This window comes from Pseudochaenichthys georgianus, chromosome 15, assembly GCF_902827115.2.
Source record: "Pseudochaenichthys georgianus chromosome 15, fPseGeo1.2, whole genome shotgun sequence".
Classification (NCBI taxonomy): domain Eukaryota; kingdom Metazoa; phylum Chordata; class Actinopteri; order Perciformes; family Channichthyidae; genus Pseudochaenichthys; species Pseudochaenichthys georgianus.
The window spans coordinates 18,972,093-18,984,682 of NC_047517.1; the positions used below are offsets into that span (position 1 = coordinate 18,972,093).

Genomic DNA, 12,590 nt, shown 5'->3' on the forward strand with positions numbered 1-12,590 from the left:
CTCTTGTGTTGTTGTTCCAGACCCTTCCCATCTCGGGAGTCTCCACAACTAGAGTTTCTCACACCAGCTGAAGAGATAGCTGCTCCTCCGGAAGAGGACCAGATCCCACCACCGGCTCAAGCTGTGGAGAAGACAACTGAGATCCCCCCTCTGAACCTTGAGAAGAAGCCAGTGGATTTTCCTGAACCTTTAAAGAAGCCAGTGGATCTCCCTGAACCTTTAAAGAAGCCAGTGGATCTCCCTGAACCTTTAAAGAAGCCAGTGGATCTCCCTGAACCTTTAAAGAAGCCAGTGGATCTCCCTGAACCTTTAAAGAAGCCAGTGGATCTCCCTGAACCTTTAAAGAAGCCAGTGGATCTCCCTGAACCTTTAAAGAAGCCAGTGGATTTTCCTGAACCTTTAAAGAAGCCAGTGGATCTCCCTGAACCTTTAAAGAAGCCAGTGGATTTTCCTGAACCTTTAAAGAAGCCAGTGGATCTCCCTGAACCTTTCAAGAAGCCAGTGGATCTCCCTGAACCTTTCAAGAAGCCAGTAGAGCTCCCAGAACCAATACAGGGTACGAAAGTAGAGCTCCCAGAACCAATACAGCTTACAAAAGTAAAGCTCCAACAAGAGGCAAAGAAAGTAGAGCTCTCAGGAGAAACGAGGAAAGTAGAGCTCTCAGAAGAAACGAGGAAAGTAGAGCTCTCAGGAGAAACGAGGAAAGTAGAGCTCTCAGGAGAAACGAGGAAAGTAGAGCTCTCAGAAGAAACGAGGAAAGTAGAGCTCTCAGGAGAAGCGAGGAAAGTAGAGCTCTCAGAAGAAACGAGGAAAGTAGAGCTCTCAGAAGAAACGAGGAAAGTAGAGCTCTCAGGAGAAACGAGGAAAGTAGAGCTCTCAGGAGAAGCGAGGAAAGTAGAGCTCTCAGAAGAAACGAGGAAAGTAGAGCTCTCAGGAGAAACGAGGAAAGTAGAGCTCTCTGAACCAACCAAGAAAGAGGAAGAGCCTCCAAAAGAGCTCCCTGAGCCTAAAAGTGAGCCAGTTACTTCAGAAATAGCTAAGGAGCCAGCTGAACTTGAAGAACCAATAAAGCCCATAGAAGAGCTGCCGAAGCCAACGAACTATGAGGACCCAGAACCAACAAAGACTGCAACGGAGCCACCAAAACCAGAAAAGAAGCTGATCAGTGAGCTGCCAGCAGAGGAGCTAGTGGAAGACCCGGCGGAGATCCTACCTGAGGAGCCAATAAAAGTGCCAGCTGAAGAAACAACAGCCACAGAGACCGTCCAGGATCCTGCTGAGGAGCCGCAGGACAGTGGGTAAGTGCTTTTGTTAATCATGGGATTAACACATAATGAATTGCGATGAGTGCTTCCAAAAGTATTTATTTTAACAGCAAACAAAAGCAACTTCCACTCATTGTCCCACTGCAGAGTTTTCAGTGTAAGCCTACTTTGTGGAGCAATGTTTCCCTACAAGGCTGCTGCCAAGGGACTGTTCTCTTTACTAACTCTGGATTTAAAAAACATGTCCTTGTAATCTTCAATCGACTGAAATCTAAGGATTAACCCCTTTACAACAACATGTTTAAGGGGAGACTGGTCATTTGTGGTTTACTGAGTTCATACAGGAAACCAGACATGAAAATGATTTATAAATGGCTTTTTAGACCCGATAGCTTTCCTAAAACGTATAATAACATTTCCATTACAGTGATTTATCCGAGGCATTTTATTGCAGCAAACCTACTGTATTTGTGAAAAGGAGGACTCTTAGGGGGCCATGTGCTTTACAGCTCAGCAGCTCTGCCTGTCACACATTCAAATGGATTTCCACGCGCTTTCAGAGTACCCTCGGTGGCTTTGTTTGGCTTTCACACACCTCGAGGGCGTCTGGTCGCTTGTTGCTGTCTGCAGCGATTTACCAGTGTCTGCTTGGATGAATGAGACGCAGTAAAACCCTTAACGTTATTCAAACTGATGACTAGGATACATAGACATACTTAACCAGTGTGGACCTTCACGTGGGCATTCAGCATTTATTCAAGCATTTTAAAAGCTCTGGGTAGACCATCTGAACAAATTGTGCAAGGATGTGTTGTGAAAGTGTTGTCCCACTGTGTTAACTATGTGAGGAATGTCTTTTGGGATACACTATTGAAGTCAAATCATTGCTGCTGATTTATTTCCACTTGAGCTTCAGCCTTTCTTAGTTCTCTGTCTTAATTGTCACTCTCTGCTGCTGTTTGTGGAATGACCAGGAGCCGTCACACATGCCAGAGTAGCACTTGCTGCCTGTCAGTCACAACACTTGTCCCATCACTGCTGTTGGAGACATAGAGGCTTGTCCTAGGGAGGAGGAGTGACAGCGCTATTTCCATAGGTTTCATCAATATATAAAGTTACACTTGGTACCAGAGTTAGAATTGTGACTGCCTGGTCAATGATGTGTGTGTGTGTGTGTGAGCGTGTGAGCGTGTACGTGTGTGAGTGTGTACATATGGTTTTTCCCCGCCCCTAGAGGCTGTCCTAGCTGTCAGTCCTGCTCAGTCTGTGCGGCTTTGTGAACTGAAGCCTGTAGTGGGAGGAATTTCGGGCAGGCACTCAACCCCACTGAAGTCATTTTCACAGACCAGACAGAGTGGAACAAAAGCCAGAGTAAAGAGAAACACTGGAGCATGTGCTGCGGCGTGAGTGTGTGTGACAGAGTCAGTCAGAAGCACAGGCAGAGGACTGAGACGTACACCCTTTGGCTCTGCTGTTTCTGAGTTCAGAGAAGTCTTTTCCATCAGTTACTTTTAAAACAGCCCTGAAGGCGTGTGTTGGATTCCTCAATGGCTGAACTCTGGGTAAGTTGACAAGAAGTAGGTGCCCTATTTTCTTTGGCGTTCTTGTGTAAGTCCCTCCAGGTGGATGCAACAGATGGTCTGTAGGTAACTATAGTGCTAATTACGCTCTGTCTCTGCTGACCTCACCACATCACATGAGAGGAGGGGAGAGCAACATAGAAAGACCAAGAGGCAGAAGGCAGGAAAAGAAGGAACAAAGTTGCGAAATGTACCCTGTACTTTAAAAACAATGTAACAGGTTAGAGCATGTTGATGATTCAATGTTGGCGAGACATGCCAGTGTCGAGTACTTATCCTCTGTTAGACTACTGTGTGAGTGTTCAAAAAAGTTATCATAGACTTTTCATTTAAAGAGTAGAATTATTATGGGCATTGCAGAAAATGTTAAGGGAGACTGCTGTGTGACATGCTAATGCCCCATAATACTTTTTGTATAGATGTTACACAACTAGTTCTAATAAAATCTTCTTTAAAGCCATTTTTTCAGTTGAATCACTTTGGGTATGACTGTGACTACTCAGCTTGGTATGTAGGATATTTCTCATCCATGTTTTTAAAGTAAAAGGAAGTAGGATGTGCTATGGCCCACACTGTACTGTAAATAGACTAGTTGCCATGGCAATTGTAGGCTCATGCGGTTCTCCTGCCATAAGTGAAGTAGTAAAATCTGTCATTCAACCACACTCGACTGACTTTATGTAATATTCAATCTATGTTGTGGAAGAAGATCATTTGTTTATTATTTAGGAAATACGCGTTTTCAATATGTGTTCTTGATTGTGCAGCGTGTGTGTGTTTGAGGGGACAGTATGAGTTATCTGATGGCTGCACGACAGACATGGTCCTCATTGTTGCAGCGCTAGAAAAAGCTGGTTTTATTTACAACTCTGTTTATACTCTGTTTACCATTAAACACCCTGCCTGGACTTATTGTCTCTTAGGTCCAGCTGTTTCCTGTAGATTTGGCTAACTGGTATGTGTTCAATACAGTACAATCAAAGTCCCTTTTGTTTACTCAATGGTCACGAAAGATGAGGTTAGAGAACCAGGTTTGTTATCTGGACTGTGACAGAAAATGACGTCGATGTATCGCTGGACTGACCTGCTGAAGAACTGCTCATAAATCTGACTCACCAACAGTACAACACCCTGTATTGCTTTCTGGTGTTTATGCCAACAAAACGTGTGTTGCTGAAAACTGCACATGTGCTCCCCCTCACACACTGTTTCAGGAAGAATATAAGTTGGAAAGCTTCTGCTGTTAACCTCAGTGGATCAGCTGTCATTATCCCCACATACAACCCACTGAACCAGTATACTATACACTTGTGTCCAGGATAATCTTATTTTCTGCCAATTGTCTCTTCCCCTATGCGCTTGATCTTTCTATCTGCTCCATAGCAGTTTGTGTCCATCTTTGGAGGCAGCAGCGAGTCTTATGACAGTTTGCTCAGACTGTGTTGTGACTTGGTTATTTCTATTTCCAGGGTGCATGTGCCAAGTTGGCCACAGATGCTGACATATGTATAGCTTTGGCCTGCTGGTGTAAGTCACAGACTGTGGATTCGTAATGAGAGGAATGGGACCAAATAAAAATGCATGTATGGATTTTGTAGGACGTTTTCTTTTCATGCAACCATCCTGCAGCGTTTAGAAAATGATGTAGTTTTAAGATGGGATGATGGGAAACAGACTTGTGTAAGATGTAAACTGTACCTTGCTACGCCCTTAAGAAAAGCACACACGCTCATTAAATGTTATTAAGTTCTGCCTTTACTGGAGAGAGAGATGGAGGATAACAGAGCTCAGTTTCAGTGTGAAATGAGCTGGAGAGACGTTTGGAAAATTGCAGCTCAGCGGCAGCAGCCGACCTGATGCCGCACTCCTGTAAATGTGTTTTAGTTGATGGAGGTTTTGTGAAGCTCTGCAGAAGAGGCTACTGGGGTATTTTTAGAGCTAAACAGGAGGCATGCCCCAAGTGCCCCAAGTGGGGAACAGCTGCATGGGCGTCCATCGCATTGCCTGTCAGATTAGAGAGCCTATCACTCCTGATAAGACCAGCCTGGATACTTCACTGCAGGGCACGTACAGCAAGCAAGGGAAACATGGATGTCCATGTAAAGGGACTAATGACAGGGGTTACATGTCATTTAAACGCCAAAGTGTTCTTAGGATGTTTGTGGAGAGCATTGTATCTTTGAAGATACTTGTTGGGGAAATATGTTCCTAGGCCCTACCTTTGACCCAGTTGATCAGTTTGTACTACCCTCACTGAGCACCTGGAACCTGGCTGCTGTGTTCTCTGTGTTTTGTCTCCCTGTTCCTGCCTGTTGGCGTCAGCTGATAGAGGGGTTATAGTGATTTATCTTGTTATGCACAATGTTAATTATTCTCTCAGAACTAGCTAAATACATGGGTCTGGGGTAGAGATCTTCAGAATTGGTATGGCAACCACCGTGTCACCTGGTGGCAGCAGCACATGTCTTGTCAGTTCTCCGGCCGTTAACTCCAAATAAACCATCAGTGTTTGCCATCAAAGTTCCAGCTCTCCCTGTCTCTCTGAGTTTTGTCTCCATTGCTTAAGAGGTTTCCAACACATTACTACTAGCTTTAGGTGCATAGTGCTACATGTTGCTCTACTGTCTGCCTTGGTTCATTTCCATAGAGGGATATGCAGTGTGTTGTCAGCGGGCTTTCCAAATCTCCATACTTGGCCCTCTTGTTTCGGCCTCTCTGTTGATGTTTTGCGTTCCCCTGCAGGTCCTCCCTTACTGAGCAGGCAGAGAGAGGTGACCGTGCCCCTGCGTCTCCCCAACCTCCTGCATCCGAAAACCACTTCCTGCCCGCCCTCACTCATCACCTCCAAGACACCACAGAGTTCCCCACTCCTCCTCCCACACCCCCGGAGAGACACTCACCTGAAGGAACCCCACCTGCTTCTCCCTGCTTTCCTCCCCCTCCTCCTCCAGCCCTTGCCTCCCCTCCTATAGCTCCTGTTTCCCAGAGTGAGGACCCTTGCCCTGCCTCTGAACCCTGCCACCCTCCTTTAAGGTATGAACATGAGCTCTGCCTGACTGTCAGCTGACTGCACTTTTCTGTGTTTAAAAATGTGTGTCCAATGTGTTTCTTTTATGACCCTGCTCTGCTTTGTTTGTAATGCCTCACATACGATTTGTCCCGTGTTAATTATAGTCCCTTTAGCCGGTTTGACGAAAAGTAGCCATGTCCTTATCCTTTCAAGCCCAATTCAGGTCAAATTACAGCATTAAATGGACATCTGGCACACTGAATAACCTGTTTGATGTACTCAGGGCTTCAGAACAGAGAGAGAGTTTACTGGAAATGCAATCACCCATTATGTTCCCTTTTTTTTGTTTCTTAAAGAAATTGATTGACATTCTAGGAGCCTCTTTTTTGCAGATATGGTTGATATCATTCTCAAATTCTACATGGGAAATGCTAGGCCTTACAGGTGTTTAGCTTAGTTTAACATTTGGACACTTTTCTGTGTGGATGATACAAACATGATTTACATTTAAGTGAGTTTAAGGTAGCTGGAAGGTGGATGTAATCAGACAGAGCATTGCCATTCATGTCTACTTCAGGAACTCATAGTAAACAGGATTTTCTATGTATGAACTCAGTGGTTGAAAACTCACATGTATAATTGTGGCGCGTTATTGGTATAGCAAAAGCAGCAGGCTGAAATGTTTACAGGTAGATGTACATTACAGCATTAAGTATAGCGCGTACACACCCACAACCACACAATATTTATTGCCATTTAAGCTGCTTGTGTATTACACTAGTGACTCATTTAAACTGATGCTGATGACATTTAAATGTTCTTATTATTTTTGCTATCCACACAGCTTCCCTTCTCATAATAATCAACATTCCTCGAAAATCACACCAGGCTTTGCAATTGATCTCAAATACCTACTTTTAAAGAGGGAATGACTCAGCCACTTTGACAGTGCTTGCACTGTCAGTTACAACCAGCAGAGGGTGTTCTCCCTTCAGAGTGCAGTGTTCATGTTGTACGGCCAGCCTGTGTCTGCACCCTGCTGTCTGAATGCTGCAGGTATAAGAAAGCAACACAGGGACACACACCTGCTCTCATGTATCTCCCATAGCCTCAGTGTTGGATGGAAACAACTGTTTGGTTTCTGTGTAGGTTATACATATTTTGCTTTTGACTTGATACTCTTTGGCTTTCTATTTGCCTCTGTTTCTAAGAGAACACCAGCATTTTGAGAAGGCAAGGCTAGCACATTTTTGTTATATTATTTACGATATCAGAGAAGACTGTTAGGTAGCGGTTAAAGGGGGGGGGGGGCTTTCTGACTGGATTTCACACATTACTCTTGTTGCCTGCAGACACAGGACCAGAGCTATGCCAACACATGTGCAGGTGTTAATGGTTTCACTCTTGTTTATTTGTTTTAGAACAAAGCTACATGCAAAACAAAGAGCAGTATAACATCACATTTTTACCATGAAATAACGTAAAGCATTTCCGGTGGAGCTCCTCAATGATTCATGGTATTAGATTATCTTCCTCAAGGGCCCTTCAGCTGGGCAAATGCTTGCCAGCATACGTCCTTGAATCCTCTTTCTAGTTGAAAATTGGCCCTTTTAAAATGCACATACGAAGTACTGAGTGATTCATTAAGAGTTGCATGAGTAAATTCAATCCCTTTTTATGAGATAAAAAACAACTCAAGGTTCTCCTCTGATGTTGATAATGATTCTTAATTATTCATCTACTAGTAACTCCCACACATTTTGAACTCATGCTTTCAGTCATGAACAAAGCTAACATTGAGGAGCACATCAGATCTGGCTAGATTCACCTTAAAGAAATCAGCTCAACCCATATCCTTAATTGTGATTATTTATACAGCATTCTCTGTCCTATATTTGACAGTACATGTAAACCAATGCATTTTAAATAATTAACAAACTAACTCTCTTCACTTGTGCTTGTGACAAACATGTTCTCATTATTATCTCATCTACAACACATGTCAGTGATTAATATAATTTGTTGATGGGTATCATAAGGTTTCCAAATGAAGTTCCCTGATTACTCCATTGATAGCTATTATCATCGGCTTTGTAGATACAAAGAGAAACAATATCACATGATTTCAAAATGTATTATTAGGATGTACTTTGAATTAGAGATGCCAGCAATTATTCGATTTTTCTAATATTCGTTAGAGTCTCCATAATCGAAAATAATTTTTAAAATTCGATTTTATTTATATATTTTTTTATTATTATTTATGTTTTTCTTTTTTTTCCTGGCTTAGTTTCAACCAAAATATATCGGTCGGCGAATAATCGATTAATATTCGCCAGTGCTGTCCGATTTTCGAATTTGATCATGTTCAGTTTCTGGCATCCCTACTTTGAATGCCCACAGATTGAATGTTTGAAAGAGTGAATGTTTTTGAGAAACAGCCTCTGGGAATTCATCCCCTCTGGGATTGTTTATGGGAGCGATGCAGCCTTTTCTTGGCAAACAAGGAACAAAGCTCCAGGCTCTTACTCTGCCTGATCATCAGATGTTCAGAACTGATCACGGCCCAGGGTGTTGTCATAGATATCTATAATACAAATATCTATAATACAGATAACTATAGAAATAACCAGGATTACTTAAAACATGTATTTAAACACTATGCAACTTGCAGAGCTTTTTTAACCACCCACAAAGACCTGTGGATAGATCTTGTGATTGCAGTAGCGTGCAATATTTGTCTTGCTTTTGTTGGTTAAATGATCTCGGATATTTGAGTTGAGCAGTGCCGAATTAAGGGGCATACTGTCTGTTTTCGTTTAATTGGAGACTTTACCAGTGATTCAGACTCATAATTTAAATGTCTCGACTATCACAACTCATGTTTTACTTTAACAGTACTGAATATTGAGGTTATATTATTTTGTCTACGGAAATGCTTTACTAAAGAATGTATTGCCAATCTTTCCACTAAGCTTCAATCCACACCCACATCCATCACATTCTGCTCAGTAGCATGCACTGTTATATTCAATCCCCCTTGCAGGCTACACATATTTTAAATCTAGTGATTCTGATTCCTTTGGAGCGCTGTTATGAATCTTTCAGAAAGAACTGCCACAGCCATCTCTTCCAGTGCCTGAGTTCGTTGACTTTTTTATTTCTTACTTTTCTTCAGTCTGCAGTTGGAACAGCAGTGCAAGGCCAGACTCTTAAAGTAGCGACACAGAGAGGATGTTATTGTCAGCCATACAATAGGGTAGGAATTTGTACTTCACACTTACATTCTTTGCTGCCCTAGATACATCTTTGGGTTGGTATGGGGGTGGGGATGGCAGAAGAAATCAATATTTTTAGGGGTGTATGTTGGGCGTTGTGAGTGGGCAGCTATTTACTTGTCCCCTTGGGCTGTAAAACATCGACCAACAGGCTCATCCGAGACTAGAACACATCGATATTCTTTGTGAACACAAGTTAATGGACTCCATGTTTACATGAAAACACTGCCCCTTTTTAAACGAGTTGTTAGTCTAGGCATGATCACTGGGTTTAGTGTTCGACATGTTACAGTGGAGATTCTGTGTCTTTAGGCCACATGCCGAGACACTTCACCTGAAACCTGTGTACAGAAAGTTTGTGCGACTTCAATTGCTCCAGGCTGGATCTGCTATTGTGGCGAGGCCTCATTCCCTCACTTTCCCATGAGTGTACAATGGATTAATTCTTCTCATATTTCCAATGCCTCTCTTTCCCATCGTTCCTTGACGTAGGATGGGACATTTGAAGAACCTGCTCTTATTTCCATCCCACAGGACGCATTCCCTGCCCCTGTCCCACACACACAGATGTCTAAATGAAAGGTGTCTAGACAGAATATCATTATTTCTCGTCTGGTCTTTGATACAATTCATGGTTTGATGAGAGTGCCAGTAAATTAGATCACCAACCATGCACGCTGTCCAGGGATTTAATCCCAGAGACTGAATTCATTTAGAAATGTAGCATATGTTCATATCTCTTAAGCCACGAATGACACCTCTGAATTAAGCTTTTATGCTCAAATGTGTGCTTATGTCTAACATGTTGATGTGTTATCATAATTCTCCTTTAACATGTAATATAGGATTTTAAAGTTGGAGTTATTTTGGTCTAATATTGTCTGTTTTGTGAATGCAGGCTGGTAGAAAGACTTGCTTGAATGAAAGAGAACATAATAGGGTAATATTTGAATAGTACACACCAATACTCGTTTCTCAGAGTCTATTGTTTACCTCAGGCTTCACTCTGGTTGGCCACGCTGAGTGCTGGAAGCTTCCATTGTGTGAAAAGGAGGCACACACATGACATTTTCACTGGGCAAGTCACTGGGTGAGAGATGGGGGAAGACAGGCAGGCACGCCATGTACTGTTGCCATAGGAGGGTGTCAGAAGGGGGCCGACAACGCGAAAGAGAAAGCCCCTGCTCGTCAGTGGGGTTTTTGGGGGGTCTGCTATTGTTTGGCTCGTGGTAGCGGATGAGAAAAAAGCTGCTTGTCTTTTTAAAGGCACAGGAGGCTGGAGTCAGGGGAGAGAGTGGAGGGGGGAGGAGGCAGTGAGAGCAGCAACACAGCTCAGAAATATCGGAAGCAAAACACTGAGGAGGCACCTCATGCAAGACGGCAAGAAAGCAGGATTGTTATTTCATCCTTTTTGTTTTGGATTATTCTCTTTTTGGCATTTTTGCTCTTAGGGATTGCATTCCTTCTGGTGTTGCATCATTTTACCACCAAATGAGGAATATTCCGGGAAGCAGCGCCGGCTCAGGGATGCTGTGCAGACAGTGAGGAGCCGTTAATCATCCGCTGCTTTGCTCCTGATGTGAGCGGCTCGTCCTCTGCACTGCAGCACAGCAACGCTCAGCCGGCGCTCACCTCCACGGACTCAGGCTGCCTGCCTCCTCGGCAACAACAGCAACCGGAGAGGTTGTTTTGGAGGGAAGGGGGGAGGAGGAGGGTGGATGTGGAGGGTGGCTGGAAAACAGGAGCAGGCAGGGGGGGCAGAGCTAGGTGAGAATGGGAGCCAACGAGTCCATGGATCAAGGAGAGACTCCCTCTCTCTCTCAAGAACACATGTGAGTGTGACTCCACCGCCTCATGTTCTGTCGGTAAACATGCAGAGGTGTGATCAAAAACAAGAACATCACTTTATTTAACAAAAGGTCAAAAGGCAGCTCCAAGTGCTACCTCTTTTCTGTCATGTTTATTTATGGCTTTAAATTGGCCGTCCATGCAACATGTTTTTCATTGTGCATGCAGGGGGAGTTCTTATGCAGAATGCAGTCACCTGTGAGTGAAAGTCTGCTCGCCATGTTGTTATATACTGTTGCAGGATGAAGCCCGACACATATCTCTTCTTCAGTGTTTAATGCATTTGTTGCGTCCCCATCTTTCCATGCAAACACCCATACAATCCACTTCATTCCAATTTGACGTACTGATCACGTCATTGTTGTTGTGTGCTTTTGTGATGTAAATAGTACGGATGAGACAATGTGAGCATGTGCACAGACATGTGCTTGAGTGTGCCTCGGATACAGTACTGTGTGTGTCAGAGAAAGAAGGTAGTGCTTCAGCAGAGCCTGTGGGAACCAGAATCAGGCGATGAGTGCAGGAGGTGCCGCTGGGAGGCAGGTGGGGAGATGTTTTGTTCTGTGTGATGGAGGACAGGACTATAGAAGCAAGACGAGTGACGGTGTTGAAATAGAACGCGCTGTGTGGGGGGTGGAAGAAGATAACTCAGGAATAACTGTGGATCAGAGAAAGAGTTAGAGAGGGAGTGAGACCGAGCAAGAGTGCTCCACTTTGCTGTTTTATTTATATCTCAGACATACCACTGCACAGGGGAAGAAGAATCAGGGGACCAGAGGAGAGGGATAAGGGGGAAAGAGTGTGTGTGTGTGTGTGTGTGTGTGTGTGTGTGTGTGTGTGTGTGTGTGTGTGTGTGTGTGTGTGTGTGTGTGTGTGTGTGTGTGTGTGTGTGTGTGTGTGTGTGTGTGTGTGTGTGTGTGTGTGTGTGTGTGTGTGTGTGTGTGTGTGTGTGTGTGTGTGTGTGTGTGTGTGTGTGTGTGTGTGTGTGTGTGTGTGTGTGTGTGTGTGTGTGTGTGTGTGTGTGTGTGTGTGTGTGTGTGTGTGTTGTATTGCAGAAATTAATGATTTATAGCATAATACATAAGTCATTTTTCTTCTCTGATAAATTCAGAACTCAGAGGACGGAGTACTGGTTAAACTCCCTTAGTTTTGCAACAAAGGCAAAAGCAGTTATAGTATATAAAGCATTCACACATCAACATGTTAGGCACTAAACCAAAATAAATGAATGCTTAAAGGTGGGGTAGGTAAGTTTGAGAAACCGGCTCGAGATACACTTTTTGTTATATTCCATGGAATGCTCTTAACATCCCGATAGCAATGAATATCTGAAGTGCTTTGACAAAAAATCCATTAAAAAAATGTCATCTGTGGAAGCCGTAGTGTTGTAAAAAGCACGACCAATCATTTTAGCCGGCCTGGCTAAAATAAATGGATGGCCTACCTGCCTGTCAGCCTTCCATCTGTGCGCAAACTTATCTCGTGCCCTCATTGGTCATGTGCACGTTCGTGTGTGTTGGAGGAGGGGCTCTGTCAGGAAGTGGCAGATTTCTTGCGGCTGTGTATTTTCAAATTCTAGCGCACTCAAGCTGGTTTCTCCAAAATTACC

General features: G+C 43.6%; 1 protein-coding gene across 1 annotated transcript in view; it reads left to right on the plus strand.

Moving 5' to 3' along the window:
• Positions 1-12,590, plus strand: part of tacc2 (transforming, acidic coiled-coil containing protein 2) — a 50,453-nt gene that overhangs the window by 17,783 nt on the left and 20,080 nt on the right. Inside the window, exons 6-7 of the mRNA XM_034101020.2 lie at positions 21-1,298; positions 5,588-5,878. Coding sequence (XP_033956911.1) covers positions 21-1,298; positions 5,588-5,878 — 1,569 coding nt within the window. The remainder of the gene's footprint in view (positions 1-20; positions 1,299-5,587; positions 5,879-12,590) is intronic.